At 37.3% G+C, this 17,276-nt stretch overlaps 2 protein-coding genes across 10 annotated transcripts in view; one reads left to right on the top strand and one right to left on the bottom strand.

Annotated features, from left to right (window-relative positions):
• Positions 1–16,615, bottom strand: part of NDC80 (NDC80 kinetochore complex component) — a 49,594-nt gene extending 32,979 nt beyond the window's left edge. Inside the window, exons 1-7 of one of the 4 annotated variants that reach the window (XM_045886977.3) lie at positions 16,376–16,615; positions 14,934–15,043; positions 13,705–13,782; positions 10,671–10,794; positions 10,420–10,592; positions 9,629–9,731; positions 2,157–2,246 (exon numbers count right to left, since the gene is read on the bottom strand). In XM_045886977.3, coding sequence (XP_045742933.2) covers positions 2,157–2,246; positions 9,629–9,731; positions 10,420–10,592; positions 10,671–10,794; positions 13,705–13,782; positions 14,934–15,034 — 669 coding nt within the window. In that variant the 5' untranslated portion in view covers positions 15,035–15,043; positions 16,376–16,615. Of the gene's footprint in view, positions 1–2,156; positions 2,247–9,628; positions 9,732–10,419; positions 10,593–10,670; positions 10,795–13,704; positions 13,783–14,933; positions 15,044–16,090; positions 16,262–16,312 lie in introns of those variants that run through there. The other 3 variants (XM_064577862.1, XM_064577860.1, XM_064577861.1) reach the window with 3 other exon arrangements.
• Positions 16,454–17,276, top strand: part of METTL4 (methyltransferase 4, N6-adenosine) — a 44,327-nt gene continuing 43,504 nt past the window's right edge. For 3 of the 6 annotated variants that reach the window (XM_064577865.1, XM_064577863.1, XM_045886973.3), the window contains exon 1: positions 16,583–16,849. The gene's annotated coding sequence lies outside the window, so the exon portion shown is untranslated. The other 3 variants (XM_064577864.1, XM_045886974.3, XM_045886975.3) reach the window with 2 other exon arrangements.

Below are 17,276 nucleotides of genomic sequence, written 5' to 3'. Positions count from 1 at the left end.
TCAACCTTATGAAAAACTTAAATGAACTGATGATGATCTAAGTCCAATTAAACTAAGTCTAGCTGTGAAAATCAGAATGAAGGCTATAGTTACACTGTAACTTCAGTCTAAAAAAATGGCATGGTTAGTAGAGATCCAAATAGCAGAATATTAGCATTCTTAATATTTATCCAAGAGAAAGTAACACTATATTCTGCAGTTATGAGGTGTTTCGGTCACTGAAGATGCATGCTTTGTCAGGAGGTGAGGATGGCTGATAAATAAATATCCCTCAAGACAAACCAATTCCCTTTGTGCTGATTCTCCGCCAACTAACCAACCTTTGTATTACTTGGTTGATATGGAAAGGTTACCCTGAATAGGCAGTATGAGTATTCCTGTAACTGGAAAGGTATACCACTGATGATAAAATAATACATTTTCATTCTATTTCAGATCAGTCTCTTGTGAATTTGGTGACAGTGAATCAGTTTAAGCTTTGTTAATTTTGATTTTGCAGATTAAAAAACAAATTAAATTTCTGCAGTCAAATGCTCTGCTACTAACAAATTGAGTTTCTGGATCCACAAAGGTGAGGCTCATAATTTGGTGAAATTGGGCACTTTGATAACCTTCTTTAAAATATTTTTTTATAATATTCTATACAGAGCAGCACTTTATAATTTCCAAAGTGCTGCCCTTTATATTGTTATTTGAAATAATAGCTAAAATAGCAAGAATAACTTACTGGTTTAACCTGTAGGATAAACGTCAAAAAATTTAATATTTAACAAGTGTTGTATTTGGCTGCAAAATGAGGTACAGATAAATTTAGTCCAGTGCACATATTGCAACATGGGAGGAGAGTTCTCTCAAGAGTAGGATCAAAGGCTTTCTAACTGCTTCTCCAGCAGGGGACATTGCTGAAATAGTAAAAGGTATGGTTACTCTGTTTAAAAAAAAAAAAAAAAAGTAATGAAAAGTAGTAATAAAAAATGAGACTAAAGTTCTTTGCCACTTTTTTTTTTTTTTTTTTTTTTTAATGTCAAATGCTCCAAAGAGTGTAGATTAGAATTAGCACAGAAAATAGTTTTTCTTTTTAGGGACATGCATGGTGATCGATCTTTTACATGTGCTAGGGCACATTAATGTTTAACCTCAATATTATAAATCTATTCCTTGGAGTTGGTGTTTGCTCTATTTAGACACATAAATTTGCTTATTTTAGGAAATAGGGTGGGGTCAGTTACATAGTTTAGGCTCCAATAAAGTATGGCTTGGGAACCAACTTAGACCATGTTTACTTTTATCTCAATCCCTTTTGGAAGTGGTAACTCAGATCTAAGTGGTAATATGCCTAAATAAAAGGCCAAAACAAAACATAAGACCCACATGTAATATTTAAGACTCAAAGACTTATGTTGCCAGTATTGATATCTTCATTCTAAAAGGTACGGGAGAAAAGAAATGTTACATTTATATACAAAACAGTAACATGTTATGATTTAATTCCAATTTCCGTGCATTTTTTACTTACTTAACATTTTATTAAAAAAGATTATTTTAGAGAGAGAGAGAGAGAGAGCGAGTGACTACGCAAGCATGTGGCTGCACATGTGAGAGGAGGAGCAGGGGTGAGGGAAAAAGTCTCAAGCAGAATCCAAGCTGAGTGTGGAGCCAGATGCGGGACCTGATCCCATGACCCGGAGATCATGACCTGAGTTGGACACTTAACCAACTGTGCCACCCAAGTGGCCCACTTAGTTACCATTTTAAATTTCTATGCCTACTTAATTTTAAGAAATGACAATGTGATTCCAAGAATAAATCTATTTATGTTAAAAAAAATTCAATTTTAGAAGTTTTTTGGGAAGCAAAAAGACTCCACTAAAGAGTATATTAATTTCTTTTTTTAAAAAATATTTTTATTTATTTTTGCGAGAGAGAGAGACAGTGCGTGCGTGCGCGTGCACGCACAAGCGGGGGCAGGGGCAGAGAGAGAAGCAGAGCCCCTGCTGAGCAGGGAGCCTGGGGCAGAGCTTGCCCTAGGACCCTGGGATCATGACCTGAGACAAAGGCAGACACTGAGCCACCCAGGCGCCCGACTATATTAATTTCAATAGTTACACAGTTAATAATACCAAGATAACTATAATGTTCGTGGTAATGTAAGGTACCTTATTATGCATAATTCCATCTTCAGTTTCTTCTCCCCAAGGCTGTCCATCATCAAATAAAGGTGAGCTTTCTTTCATGGCATTATGTAACTAGTAAGTACACAAGCAACATATTTAAGTTGATAAAATGTGAGAAAAACACATAGCTTTCATGTTTTGTAACATTTGTTTTAGTGTCATTTTTAGAAGCATTTACATTACTGCATGACAAAGTCTCTAGAGAGGTCATTTTATTGAGCATTAAAATGTAATCCTTCTAATATTTTAGTAACTAAATCCATTAGAATTAAAAAAGGATGGATTCCATATTTAGTTCTATTAAATATGCTGATCTTTATGCTACTATTAATTCATTAAGAGCATATACACACATTTTAATGCAACTCTGAGAATCTAAAAAAAAAAAACTGCCACATAAAAGGTGAACCAAAAAGGATTATTTCTTTTCTATGAACTCAAGTTTGGTGCTTAAATGTTATCCACAGACTGCTTCAGTGTGTATAAAATGAACTTCAGATTCGTTACAATATGAAATACTCAGAAACAGAATTGTTTAAGCTTGAAAGTGATAATACATTACAGCAAAAACAGTCAGATGTTTATAAAGGAAAATTGCTAAAGGTTTTTAAGGCAAATAAATTCCATTTTGGAGCACCTGTTTTTATAATTTTTTTTTTTTTTTTTCTTTAATGAGATAGAGAGCATGAGAGGGGGGAGGGTCAGAGAGAGAGGCAGACTCCCTGCTGAGCAGGGAGCCCGACATGGGACTCGATCCCGGGACTCCAGGATCATGACCTGAGCCGAAGGCAGCCGCTCAACCAACTGAGCCACCCAGACGCCCTTATAAATTGTTTTAAAAATACCACCTTCCAAACATGAAAAAATAACTAGAGTGTAAATGAAACTGATATGAAATGTAAAGATGTAAATGTATATCTAGTATAATGCACACTAAGCTTCTAAGAAAAGCACCATGCATTAGGAATGAAAAGGAGAATGCAGTTTCTGCTAAAAATATTTCATTAATTTTTCTTATCCTAGGACTTACATATCAGATTCCTACGTTCTTAGCCCGGAGTTGCTTGCCATATCTACTTCTTTCCTATTCCAAAGATACTCATATAAGACTCATATAACAGTTGAAAAGAGCTCGGCTGGGGCTTTGATCATCTGCAGAGCCAAGTCAGCAACCCCATCTGGCTGGAGTCTGGTGCCCAGGTTTGCCTGATTAGCTTCCCGAGAAGAATCTTGCCAGTCTTGGGGTCTGTTCTGTCTCTTTACTCCATTCTGGTAGGGAATCTAATCCATAGCCCTGCCCACTGCTGAATATAGCCTCCAACCCTGCTAATCAGGAAACCTTACCAGAGCTCATGGGAATCTCAATAGCTCACCCTCTAGCCCCAGGTACAGCAGCAGTTGAGTGGAGAACCTGCTCAGTGGCTCTGCTTCTGCAGACCCAAGACAGTAGCCCTGTTATCTGGGGAGTTAAGCATGCAATTCTCTCTGATTTGATTCCCAAAAAGCCTTGCTGGTCATGAGGCTTGGTCTGAAGCTCCAGGGGGACAGGGAAGATAATTTATGGTGCTGTCCAAAGCTGAATACAGTCTCCAGGCCCACCTGACCAGAAAAACCTAACCAGAGCACCTGGGTATATGTGTAACCTACCTGACAACTCTGATTAGAGTGGCATTGGAGTGGAGAGTCTGGCTGGTGGCCCTATCATCTGCAGGGCTGGGATGGTGGCCTTGTTAGGCCAGGGAATTTGGAGTTCCGCTTAATTTGAACCCCAAACAAGAGCCTTTCTAATCTTGAAGCATGTATGAGGGCCCCCTCCCAGGTGTGGAAACTAAATTGCAGTTTTGCCTGCTGCTTTTTACAGCCTTCAGCCTGCCTGACCAGGAAACCTAACCAGAGCATATGCGATGCTGTGTAGCCCATCCTACAGCCCTACTTACAGTGACATTTGGAGAGCACAGCTCATGGCCTTCCTTGTATGTAGAGCAAAACCAGTGGTGGCTCCTTCTATTCAGGGAATTCAGCACATACTCATACCATTGGTTTGTGACTCTAAACAAGCCATGCAGGCTTTGGGGCTGTTCTGTTGCACCATGAGGGCAGGGAAGCTAATTTACAGCACTGCCTATTGCTGAGTATGGTACTCAGTCCCAACTATCCAGGAGATCGTGGCGCCTAACCTATAATCTCATTTGGGCAGGGAACCGTTCTCAGACAGTAGCACTTCCCCCTCTCCCCTAACCTCACAGCTTGGGCAGTGACCTTTCCCAAAACTAAACCCTGATATAAGCCCCACCTGCCCAAGTACGTTACCAGCTGATACATCTAAACCCCCATCTGAGCTGACTGGTAAAGAACTGTCTCTACCAAAGAGAACCTGTCAAATGTGGAAGAAGAGACCACTTACTCAAATTTGCAGGTACCATCATAAGGAATCAGGATCATGAAAAATAAGGTAAACATGACTCTACTAAAGGAAACTAATAAAGCTCCAATAACTAACCCTACAGAAATGGAGATCTATGAACTAATTCAGAATAATCCTCTCAAAGATGTTTAGTAAACTATAAGAACATACTAAACAAAATTAGAAAACAATGTATGAACAAAACAAGAAATTCAACAAAGAGAAATTAAAAAAAAAAAAAGAATCAAACAAATGAGAGCTGAAAAAAAAAGACTGATCTAAAGAATTAAACAGAGAACTTCCAAAGCAAAGTCAACCATGCAGAAAAAGTAGTCAGTGGGCTAGAGGACAGGACATTTGAAATTATCCAGTCACAGAAACAGAAAAAAAGAATGAAAAAGAGTGAAGAAAGCCTATGGGACTTATGGATCATCATCAAATGATACAGTATCTGCATTATGGGAATCTCAAAAAGAGAAGAGAAAGAGAAAGGCACAGAAAGTATAAAGCAATAAGAGACTTAAAGCAATGAGATGAAAGTATAAAGTATAAAAAGAAAGTATAAAGCAATAGGAGACTTAAAGCAATAAGTCCCAAATGTAGGAAGAAAAATGGACATCCAGATCCACGAAGCCCACAGGACCCCAAACAGGGCTATGTTGAGACATATTAAAATTAAATTGTCAAAAATCAAGACAAAGAATTTTGAAAGCAGCAAGAGAGAAGGGAGAAGTTACATACAAGAAAACCCCCATAAGACTATTCGTGGAATTCTCAATAGAAACTTTTTAGGCCAGGAGAGAAAGGGATGGCATATTTAAAATACTGAAAGGAAAAAACCGTCAACCCAAAATACTGTATCTGGCAAAACTGCCCTTCAGAAATGAAGGAGAGATATAGACTTTCCAAAATAAACGCTGAGGGAGTTCACCACCACAAGACCTGCCTTACAAGGAAAGTTACAGGGAGTTATTTGAGTGGAAGCAAAAGGTGCTAATTAACATTGTAAAAACATATGAAGGTAATGTAAAACTCACTAGTAACAATAAACATACAAAGTCTGCTTTTCTAATATGGTGGTGTGTAATTCACTTATGACTCTAGCTTAATAGTTAAAAAATAAATGTATTAAAAAGAACTATAACTGCAATAACCTGTTATTGGAAACACAATATAAAAAAGTATGTAAACTGTAACATCAATAACCTGTTATTGGAAACACAATATAAAAAAGTATGTAAACTGTAACATCAATAACCTGTTATTGGAAACACAATATAAAAAAGTATGTAAACTGTAACATCAATAACCTAAAATGTAAAAGGGAGAAGTGAAAGTGTAAAATTTATGAATGTTATTGAAGCTATCAGTTTAAAATAGAATGTTATAGCTGTTATTTTTGTTTTTGTTTTTTAAATTAGGCTCTACACCCAACATGGAGCCCAATGTGGGGTTTGAACTCATGACCCTGAGATCAAGACTTGAGCGGAGATCAAGAGTTGGACGCTTAACCGACTGAACTATCCAGGCACCCTGAATGTTATAGTTTTAAAGATATTTTATGTAAGTCTTATGATAACTACAAGGGAAAAACATGAAATAGATACATAAAAATGATAGTCAAAGTATGCTGATACCAAATATCATCAAATTTCAAAAGAAGATAGTAGAATAAGAACCAAGCAGAACAACAGATCTACAAAATGGTCTGAAAACTATGAACAAATGGCAGTAAGTCCTTATCAATGGATAATTAAGTGTAAATGGATTAAACTTTCCAACCAAAGACACAGAATGACTGAATGGACAAAAACAAGATCCAAAAATAGGCTGCCTACAAGAGACTCACATTAGTTTTAGAGATCCAGACTGAGAGTGAAGGGATGAAAAAGATATACCAGGCAAAATAGACTTTGAATGAAAAGTGGTAGAGGGATATGGAGGGCTCAGTTGTTAAGCCTCTGACTTCGGCTCAGGTCATGATCCCAGGGTCCTGGGATCGAGTTCCGCATCGGGCTCCCTGCTCAGCAGGGAGCCTGCTTCTCCCTCTCCCTCTCACCTGCTGTGCTCTATCTAATAAATAAATAAATAAAATCTTAAAAAAAACCAAAAAATGAAAAGTGGTAGAAAGAGACGACAAAGGTCATTATATAATGATAAAAGGGTCAATCCATCAAGAAGATAAAACATTTATAAATATTTATGCAACCAACATGGGAGCACCTAAATATATAAAGCAAATACTAAAAGAACTAAAAGAAATAACAGCAGGGGCGCCTGGTGGCTCAGTTGTTAAGCGTCTGCCTTCGGCTCAGGTCATGATCCAGGGTCCTGGGATCGAGCCCCACATCGGGCTCCCTGCTCCGCAGGAGGCCTGCTTCTCCCTCTCCCACTCCCCCTGCTTGTGTTCCCTCTCTTGCTGTGTCTCTCTCTGTCAAATAAATAAAATCTTTAAAAAAAAAAAGAAAAAAGGAAAAATAAAGAAAAAAAAAGAAATAACAGCAATACAATAATAGTTGGAAGACTTTAATACCACACTCCTTTTTTTAAAAAATTTTTTTTCTTTTTAAAGATTTTATTTATTTGACAGAGAGAGACACAGCGAGAGAGGGAACACAAGCAGGGGGAGAGGGAGAGGGAGAGGGAGAAGCAGGCTTCCCGCGGAGCAGGGAACCCGATGCGGGGCTTGATCTCAGGACCCTGGGAGCATGACCTGAGCCAAAGGCAGACGCTTAATGACTGAGCCGCCCAGGTGCCCCTAATACCACACTCTTAACAATGGTGAGATCATCCAGAGAATAAATAAATAGCAATTTGAACAACACTACAGACCAAATGGACTCAACAGACATATATAAAACATATCCAACAATAGCAAAATATACATTCTTCTCATGAGTACAAGGAAAATTTTCTAGGAGAGATCATATGTTAAGTCATAAAACAAGTCTTAGTATGATTAAAGAAGAAGTCATACCAAGTATCTTCTCTAACCAAAATGGTATGAAAGTAGAAATCAACAATAGGAGGAAAAGTGGAAAAGTCATGGGAACATGGAAGTTAAACATCACTCTCATGAACAACCAATGTAACAAATCAGAAATTGAAGGGGAAATGAAAAAGTATCTTGAGACAAATGAAAATGGAAACACAACATATCAAACTTATGGGATGTAGCAAAAGCAGCTTAAAGAGGGAAGTTTGTAGCTATAAATGCATACATCAAGGAAACAGAAAGATCCTAAATAAGAACCTAAATTTACACCTCAAGAAACTAGAAAGACCAAAGTAAGTCCAAAGTTAGCAGAACGAAGGAAACAATAAAGATTATTTAAATACAAAGAAGTAATAAAAATAGGTAAAAAAGTGGAAGAATCTTTTTTTTTTTTTTTTTAACATCAGAGACTAAAGGAGGCCATCCTAAATCTGGCTAAATTTTTAGGATTCTGTTAAGTGGGAAAGATAATTAGAACAAGAAACCTATGATGTCTCATTGATTCTTACAATCTCTCATTGATTCTTATAGTGTTCAGTTCTACCACCTCAAGCAAACCAAGATAGCAAAGAGGAAATTTCAACCTATATAATAGAGTTGGAGGCATCTCAAGAGGTCCCTCCCCAACAGAAGCCAAAGCAGGTACTCCATGAGCTCCTGCATCACTGTGGAAATGCTGTCTCCTAACCACAAAAGAATGACATAAGTTGTTTAGTGAAACAAGGGTAAAGTGTTCTATTGACAACAGGAGTATTTGGTGGTGGGAAAAGAGAGGTAGTTACCCAATGTCGATGGATATCGCTGAGGAGAGACAAACTGAATGCACAGATGTTATACATTAAGTTCAGTAAAATGGTATTGGATTTCTACTCTTATCTTGACAATGGTGGTGCTGAAAGTACTGAGATGTCTTCTGGGTCAAAAATCCATCCACTTAGTGCCTGCCTATATTTTGTTAAGGGACTGTCAATGGACAAGAGAATGTCAGGAGGACAGTATTAGTTTTAAGGATTCCAGCACTAAGGACAGGAACTCGGAAACTATGAGAGACTGAATTAGACTAGATAAAGATCTGTATTTCTCAACAGTCAAAATACAGCACATAAATCAAAAGGGAAAAAATATTTGTACCATATCCATACGAGCTAATTACCCCAGTTTGACTCTTTTTGGTGCTCCTACAAATCAATAAGAAAATAGAAAAATGGCAAAAGACACAAATAGGCAGTTGTAATAAGTGTGAAATATGTTCAAGTTGAGAAAAAGATTGCAAATATGAAAAAGTTTTCACTTGTTCATTTAAAATATTGATAAACTTAATATATAAGCAGTTTAATTTATAAAGATTAAAATATACATAATAGGACCAAAAAAACCCACAAGAAATATCAATGACAAACCATACAAAAAGACAATTGCTTTAATAATATATATATTAAACAAGCTATTTTTTCACCTTTCAAATGGTAAAGATTTTAAAACAATGTTTTCGGAAAATGCATATGCTCATACATTGCTGAGGAGCTTTTAACTGGTGCAAGTTTTCTGAAGGGAAATTTGTCAATATATATATCAAAAGTTAAAAAGAAAAACCCACATAATTTGTGCAGCAAAAAAGGCACCTTTAAAACTATAGCCCAAGGAAATGTTTTAAATTGTTGTCTCTGAGTTGTGGGATTATGGGTATATCACTTTCTGTGTATTTCTGTATTTTCCAAAACTTTTTGCAATGCATATGGATTTTAATTAAAAAAGGGAAAAAAACCAAAGTAATGTTATGTATATAATGGGGGAAATAATTTCCTACTTTTTTTTTTAAAGCTTTAAAACCTCGCAAAAACAAATAATTTCCTTGCCAATGTGGTAATTCCTCTCACCTCGAGAAGCATTTGTTAATAGTCTGAAGAATTTAAAATCAAATGTGCTTTGAAAAATGAAAACAGATGTAGACTTTAAGATAACTGGCAAAAGACAGACTGAGAGAGAAATAATACTATCTCAAGGAAAAAAAAAAATCTTTCCTATATATACATTTTAAAATGAAAAATCAAATACCTTGATGCAGTCTATGAGCCAAACCAAGGCGGCCACAATATGTGGCCATGTATGAGGGGCCCCCACTGTATACATGGAGCTTTTGGATAATGCAAAAGGATACCTATGAAAAGTTAGGAAAAAAAATAGAAGCCAACAATGTTAATTTTGTGAAAATAAGACTAAATTAGGCAAGTTACATTAGAAAAATTCCACATATATACCAACAGTCTTGACTTGTTTAGAAGATATTTATTAAGATTTTGTTCTTGGTCATCTTACTCTGAAATGATTTTGTGTATTTTTTGGTTTCTTCTCTTTGTACGTATATCCCTAACACTGCAGAACTTGATTTACAACCAGTATGTTGGACTCCTCTCCTAAAAAATTGTTTGTTCCCTCAAATTCAATGTACTCCAAATAAGCCACATGTGTATACTCTTCATCCTCAAATCCATTCCTTCCCGTGTTTACTCTACACAGCCATTCTTGACTTCATCCCACCCCATTTTCTCCAGGCCGCCAATCCTGTCTTTTTTGCTTCTATTAAATCTGTGGTATCCAGTCCATCCTAGCTATTCCTCGTCACTTCAGTATTTGGAAAGCCTTATGAACTATCTTCTACAGTTCAGGAATAACCTCCAAACAGTGGTTTTTCTTGCCTTTAAATTTATCCTAAGATATACTGCCCACAGTGACCATCTTAAAATATATGATTTCTCTCACTCAGAATCTTTACAAATCAATTGAGTCTGATTCTTCTCTGTGTTCCTACAATCTCTTAAGGCTAATAAGAAATATAACATACAAACCCAAGATCTTTAAAGATTCTTGGAACCTCTTCTTCAAACTTTGTGTCAGGAAGTTCATACGAAGGGCACAGGAAGCCATAAAGAAAAGTGAAGATCTTTAGGAAGTCTTTAACAGAAGGAGCTTGTAGAGATTTCATGGATACACTATATGCATAACCATTTTCTGTAAGAAACTACAATAATTTTTAAGAAACATCAAACATTTTATAATAGAAAAATTACTGGAAAATACTTAAGAGAATATAAAATACCTCACAGAGTTGTCGAATACACTGCTGAATGAATGCTTTGTCATTAAGTGGTCGTGGGTCCTTGATTTTTTCAGAACTGGAAAATATACCAAATTGACTATTCCGAGATCCATGTCCACTAGTTCTGGAAATATAAACAGTCAAAACTATTTCAGTCTGTGGTCAAGTCTAAATTATTTCAAGGTGATTTTATATTTTACTAGCAGCAACAAACATTAAAGTTCAATTATTTTCTCTTATTCAAAGCAGAGAAAAAGAGCAAATAATGATAACTATAAAATGAGGTAGGAAGAAAAATGCACTGTGGTGCATTGCATTCCTAACACATCCACTATCACCTAAGAGTGTATTTTGAGTCCACTAGATCTTCTGTACAACCATTCTCCAAGTCTATTCAGTAACCCAAGTCCTTTCGCCATCCTATTTAGCCTTCCACGATTGCTCCTTCACTCCTAACCCTTTCATTTGCCATCATTTCTTGCGGGAAAATTGTTTTTGAGATGTTAAAATGGGCAGTGTATGCTTTTTCTCTTAAACGTTTTTGTGTCATGCAATATTATGTATCTGATTTTTTTTTTTTTTTAATATTTATTTATTGACAGAGAGAGAGAGACAGTGAGAGAGGGAACACAAGCAGGGGGAGTGGGAGAGGGAGAAGCAGGCTTCCCGCGGAGCAGGGAGCCCAATGTGGGGCTCGATCCCAGGACCCTGGATCATGACCTGAGCCGAAGGCAGACGCTTAACGACTGAGCCACCCAGGTGCCCCTATGTATCTGATTGCTATTTACTATAAATTTACATGGTGCAACTTTTTAGTCATTAATGGATAAAACATATGTACTCCATTTTAAGCCCTTCCTCTGCAAAACAAAACTTAATTTGTTTGTATTTTTATAATGGTTTCTTTTGCCTAACTTTGTGGCCTGATTTAGCTACCAACTGCAGTTTATTAAATATCCTTAGAATAACAATTTTCCTTATTGAACAGATGCCACAAAACTGAGTTGCAATGAACACTGCTGTAATATCTGAACTCTGTTCATCAGAGTTCTATTTGTCCCTGCAAATTTGCTTACTGCTTTCAACTTCTCTCCTGCCAATGCTCTAAAAGTTCTTTAGCTTGGGCCCTCTCACTCCACAGCCCAGATTGGCTATTTTCTCCCCTGAGAATTTGCTAATTTGAGAACCACTTTTCTACATACTGCTATTACTTAATCTTTAATTTTTTTTTTTTTTTACCCAAAAGGAATACATGTATAGACTCAGCTCTTATTCTACACAGAACTGCACTGTTAGATATCTTTTTAAATTATAAGAGAAATAAATAAATAAAATCTTTAAAAAAAAGGGCGCCTGGGTGGCTCAGTTGGTTAAGCGACTGCCTTCGGCTCAGGTCATGATCCTGGAGTCCCGGGATCGAGTCCCGCATCGGGCTCCCTGCTCGGCAGGGGGTCTGCTTCTCCCTCTGACCCTCCCCCCTCTCATGCTCTCTCTATCTCATTCTCTCTCTCAAATAAATGAATAAAATCTTTAAATTATACGAGAATTTCCTAACCAGTCAAAATACTGCATCATTCAATTTATAGCTTAAGAGCACAGGGTCCAGAATCAGAGTCTGTGGTTTCAAATTCTGTCTTAAAATTACTTAACCTCTCTGTGCTTCAATTCCTTTTCTATAAAATGGATACAATAATAGTATCTATTCATAGGGCAGTTCTGAGGATTGATTAAAAGAGTTAATACAGACAAAGCACTTATAACAACGTCTGGCTTATAAAAATGCTCAGCAAATGTTAGATTTTATAGTAATTATCATCATTATCTGTGAAGTTCACCACTGAGAGAAGAGTTAGATTACAAAAATGCCTTAAGATTTTTCACCAACTGGAATGAATATCAGAAAGAGCTTAATTTGGTTTCAAGGCAAAGACTTTTCTAAGGTAACAAACATTTCATCTCTAAATATTTTCAAAACAATTGAACAGGTTTGCCTTAAAACAGTTATATTTTGTTTTGGTGAGATAAAAGAACAAATTATTTTTTCAATTTTGGGGTTGATCATTCCTTAAAAAATAAATTTTATTGAGGTGTAATTTGCTTAGAGTAAAATGTACCTGTTTAAAGTGTACAGTATGATGAGGTTTGACAACGTATATACCTGTGCAATCTCTGCCACAATGAAGACATAAAGATATTGAACATTTTCATCATCGCAAAAGTTTTTTACTCCTTAACATTCAATCCTTGCCCCACCTTCAGCACAGGCGACACTGATCTATGCTAGACAGTGGTTTTCAAAGTGTGATCTTGGGGATCTGAGAAGACAAAGCTATTTTCATGCTGAAAAACTAAGATGTTATTTGCCCCTTTCATTCTCATTTTCTCATGAGTGTACACTGGAGTTTTTCAGAGGTTGGCTACATGATGTATGATATTTTAACAGACTGAATGGGAAGCTGATATGAGAAGCTAGCTATCTTCTATTTTGCCAGATGTTAAAGAGATTTGCAAAAATGTAAAACAACATCACTTTTATTACTGAAATAGTTGTTTTTGGGAAAAAAAATTCTTTTACGTTAAAGGTATGTTATTTTTGTTAACACGTAAGGGGTTATTATTATTTTACATTCAATGAATACATAATTAAAAACTTTCCAGTTTTAATTTCTAATATTGTTAATATCCATAAATACAGCCCACAAAATGAAAGCTCTTTGGAATCTTAATATTTAAGAGTATAAAAAAGCCTGGGACTAAATTGTTGAACTAGATGATGGTTCCTCCGAATTTTAAAATGCTATGATTCCATACTATCTGAAAGCTAGGTGTAGAATTTTCAATCAACTATTCACTTATAACATGAAATAGTGGTCTGAATGTGCTGATATGTCTCTTAGCACTATCTAAAACAGATATAACCATTTCACCATTTAAAATGGAAGAAAGCTAGCTTTTAACTTTCTTTTGTGAGGGAATCATGCCATCCTATTTTTTTAAGAATCCTTTCATTAAAACTAATAAAAAATATCATTACCTTTTACCAAACACAGAGGCTTTTCTTTCAGATGTGGGTTTGTTTATATTCAACTTTCCAAAGGCTGGTTTCTCTTTGCTTTAACAAAATGAAAAGAACAAACTTTAAAAAATAAATATAAAAAAATATTAGTTTAAGAAATTTTTGGAAATATGTTGGAACTAGCACCTCTTTCCCAGTACCTATAAAAATAATTCAGAATCATGAAAATTTTTAGTAGCAATCACAGCTGTTACAATGGGATAGGCTAACAACATGCACGAATAATAATGCTAAAATGTTAAGAAGAAAGCAGAAAAAAACCATATCTACATTCTCATTTCAATCATTTTAACATATGTACATTTATGGATAACCTTAAAGGAAAAAAATTTAAAGATAGGTATCTTCAATCATAGGATAGCTACATTTAACAATTTTCTTTTAAGGCCTACTCTATTAGAATGCAGCTCCACCTAAGAACATACATTATGTAAAAAACAAACCTAAAACATTGCCAATGGCAGCCTTTTAGTTTTCAATATAATTCAAGGCATAAATGTTTTAGTGCATGTAATGTGTAACAATACAAAAAATTTCTGATTTCAGAAGTTAAAGACACAAATAATTCAAATTTCTAAAAGTAGCTGAGGCTTATACAATGTACACCTAAGTAATTTAAGTATAGTTAGCAGTTAACTTGTACCTTGGTATCAGAGGATTGATATAGCCCTCAGTGGCTTACAAACAGCCTTCTCTTAATTAGAACAAACTCACAGAGAAAAACTAGTTTATGATAGTATAATTAATACCCCTTTCCAGTGAATACTGAGAAAACAGTTTGGAGAAGTGTTCTGTAGTTTCTTCTAAACTGCAGCTTATCATTGAGCAAGTAAGTAATAACTCTGACAATTTTGCCAATTGGATATACTTCAGTAAATTCAAAGTTCTAGCAACAAGCCTGCTCACATAAGCAGGTCTAGAATAAAGGAGGAAAATAAGAAAAAGTGCTGAAAGGGAATTAACAATCCTTTTTAGGGGTTGCTGGGCAAAGTATGTAGCTTTGGAAATTTAAGGAACAAATGAGATAAAACACACCTAATAACATGCCAATTTTTAGCCTTCATTAACCCAAATTAGGTACCACTGTGAACAAACAAGATTCATAAGAACATCACTCATAGTACATTTTTGTGTTAATCATCTTTACAGATTTCTTTGTCCAAAATGGTAACGCATGAGGTACTTACGTTTGAGGGGTATGGAGGCCTTGTTTATTGAAATCCTGAGACCTTAAATCCTGCATGGAGAGGCGGCCAGCACCACCGGTGGAAACTGAACTGCGCTTCATTCTTACTACCTGCATTCATGAATTCAGTATTAAAACATCTTTCCAGATATAGATGCTACATTAAGCACCAACTGTTATCTTCATCCTCAAACAGAAAGCAGCCAAGTTCCACTGTTCCTTCAAGATAATCTTTTCCTGGGCCCTTTTGTTCATATAAGGTGAAGTTCTCATTTGCAGGGAATGTGTATTTAACCTCATTTAAAAATATTCAACACACACGAATATTTACTAACTGCCTACCATGTACACCTGAGTGTGCAAGGCAATTGAAATGACACAATGATAAATAAGGTATAATTTCTGCCTTCACATATCTTCAGCAGTTAAAGCCCTGAAACCTAACCCAGATCACCTTACTGCTGTTGGCTGCACCTTTTCATTGGGAAAGTCAGAGGCTATCTGACAAGAACTACCTCAAGATGTTTCCTTTACTTTGGTCTTAGAGAATACAGCTATTCTGTTTTCTTTTCCTAACGTCCATCCCTCTTGCTCTGTCCTTAACCCACTGTTTCCCATTTATATTAAATTAGTGCCCCTTTTACTTCAATCTCCCTTCCAGCAAGGATCAATTATATGGTCCACAAAATGGTCTACAGTTTATGTCTCAGAAAATTAACATTTCATTTCCTTCATACCTACTGAAACAGTTGCCTCCTAGAATACTCATGACTGACAAATCTTTTGATCCTATCTCATCTTTTGGCATTAGACACTACACACCTAGATCTCTCAAGTTCTGTCTTGGTTTCCAGCGAAGTGGACATTTGTGATTATCCTGTCACTTCTCTGCGCTCTCCTTTGTCTTTTAACCTGATTACACGCTTTCTATCTTGGCTTGGCCACCTATTTCTTTTACTTTATACATTTCTGCTATCCATTCAACTTTCCCATCCACCTATATGTGCACTCCAAATCTCCACTTAAAATGTAATTTAAGATTAAGACTTTCCTACACACCCACTAGTATCTCAAACGCCACACCTCAAACAGTTCTTCATCTTGTCCCTCCTGTCCCTGCTCCCATCAATTCCTCCCTCCAGACTCTCTGCTCCCTACCAGTGTGCCCCCAGGTCCTCCTCTTCGCCCTTGGAAGTCACTGTCAGTAGAAATTTATTGTACTCCGGGAAACTGGCGCCTCGCACAGACTCGGCCCGGAGGCCTCTCAGAATAGTAGACTAAAACGTTGTCAGGGCCTCTAAATCTACGGTGTTGGCGCCATCGCTCTCTCCCTTGAGAACACTTCTGCCGGCACAAAATTAACTCAAAGTCATTAGTTACCTTTCTTCCAGTTTCCTGACACAACCCAGGGACCGAATTTCTGTAACCTGTGCAACTACTCACCCGGCAGGACAACAGCCGCCAAAACACCCAACTCCTCCCTCCACCCACCGGCGCAGTTCGAATTTTAAAATCTCCGCCGGCGTCTACATCACCACGTACGTCGAACGCGTGCTCATCTCCTGCGCGCCGCTCCCCGTCGCGGGGATTCTGCGTGTTGCTGGCGTCCTGTCGCCTCGCTCAGCACACTGGCATCTCTGGTAAGTGTGAGCGGCTCCTACAAAGTCTGGTCGGATTTCTAAAGTTAGTGCCGAAGAGACGAGCGCTGTACGTCTCCGAGTAGCTGACAGAGCTCTCCAAGTCGCCCTGGAAACGTCTTTTCCGTACAGCAACATGGCCGCGCCCGTTGGCTCGTAGAAAAGGAAATTTCCTTTGCCATGAAAGTGGCGTCTTTCGTGACCACGGTTTAGAGGGTTGCTTCTCATGATGCAAGTCTGGGAGACGTCGTGCAGTTTTTCTGACAGGGGAAGCAGTGAGGTAGGAGATAGTAACTGCTGAGTGTGGGTGTAGCTGGCTTCGAGGATCGAGCCGGTGTGGCTGCCGCTAGGGTTCGGGTTCGCAGTGTGCTCGCTGGGGTTCCATGGTCTTCTAGTGGTGGCCAACGAGGAACCCAAGGGGGTGAGGGGTGGAGGTTTGGGTGTGAAGGGGAGAGGTAGGAGAGAGTTTTAGTATATGTGCTGCCGAAGCGAGCACGAGAGAGAGAGAGTTTAAAGCACAGTAGTTCACTTTGCTAAAATAGGACTTCCCTGCTTCCCTGAGTTTGAACTCAAAGACATGCACTGCCCAGTACCTGGAAAGTGATGGGGGTGGGAGAAAAGCTTTGAGCCAAAGTCCTGACACTGATTCTTGGAGCAGTTTTGCGGTTAACTAGAATTGTAATTTTGGGCACGTCACCTTTTCTGAG

Source organism: Mirounga angustirostris, unplaced genomic scaffold (assembly GCF_029215605.1).
Source record: "Mirounga angustirostris isolate CCGP_5_RB_7025 unplaced genomic scaffold, mMirAng1.0.hap1 SCAF_14, whole genome shotgun sequence".
In the NCBI taxonomy this organism is placed as follows: domain Eukaryota; kingdom Metazoa; phylum Chordata; class Mammalia; order Carnivora; family Phocidae; genus Mirounga; species Mirounga angustirostris.
Note: the sequence above shows the minus strand (reverse complement) of the source record. Positions and strands in the feature narration are given on the sequence as shown.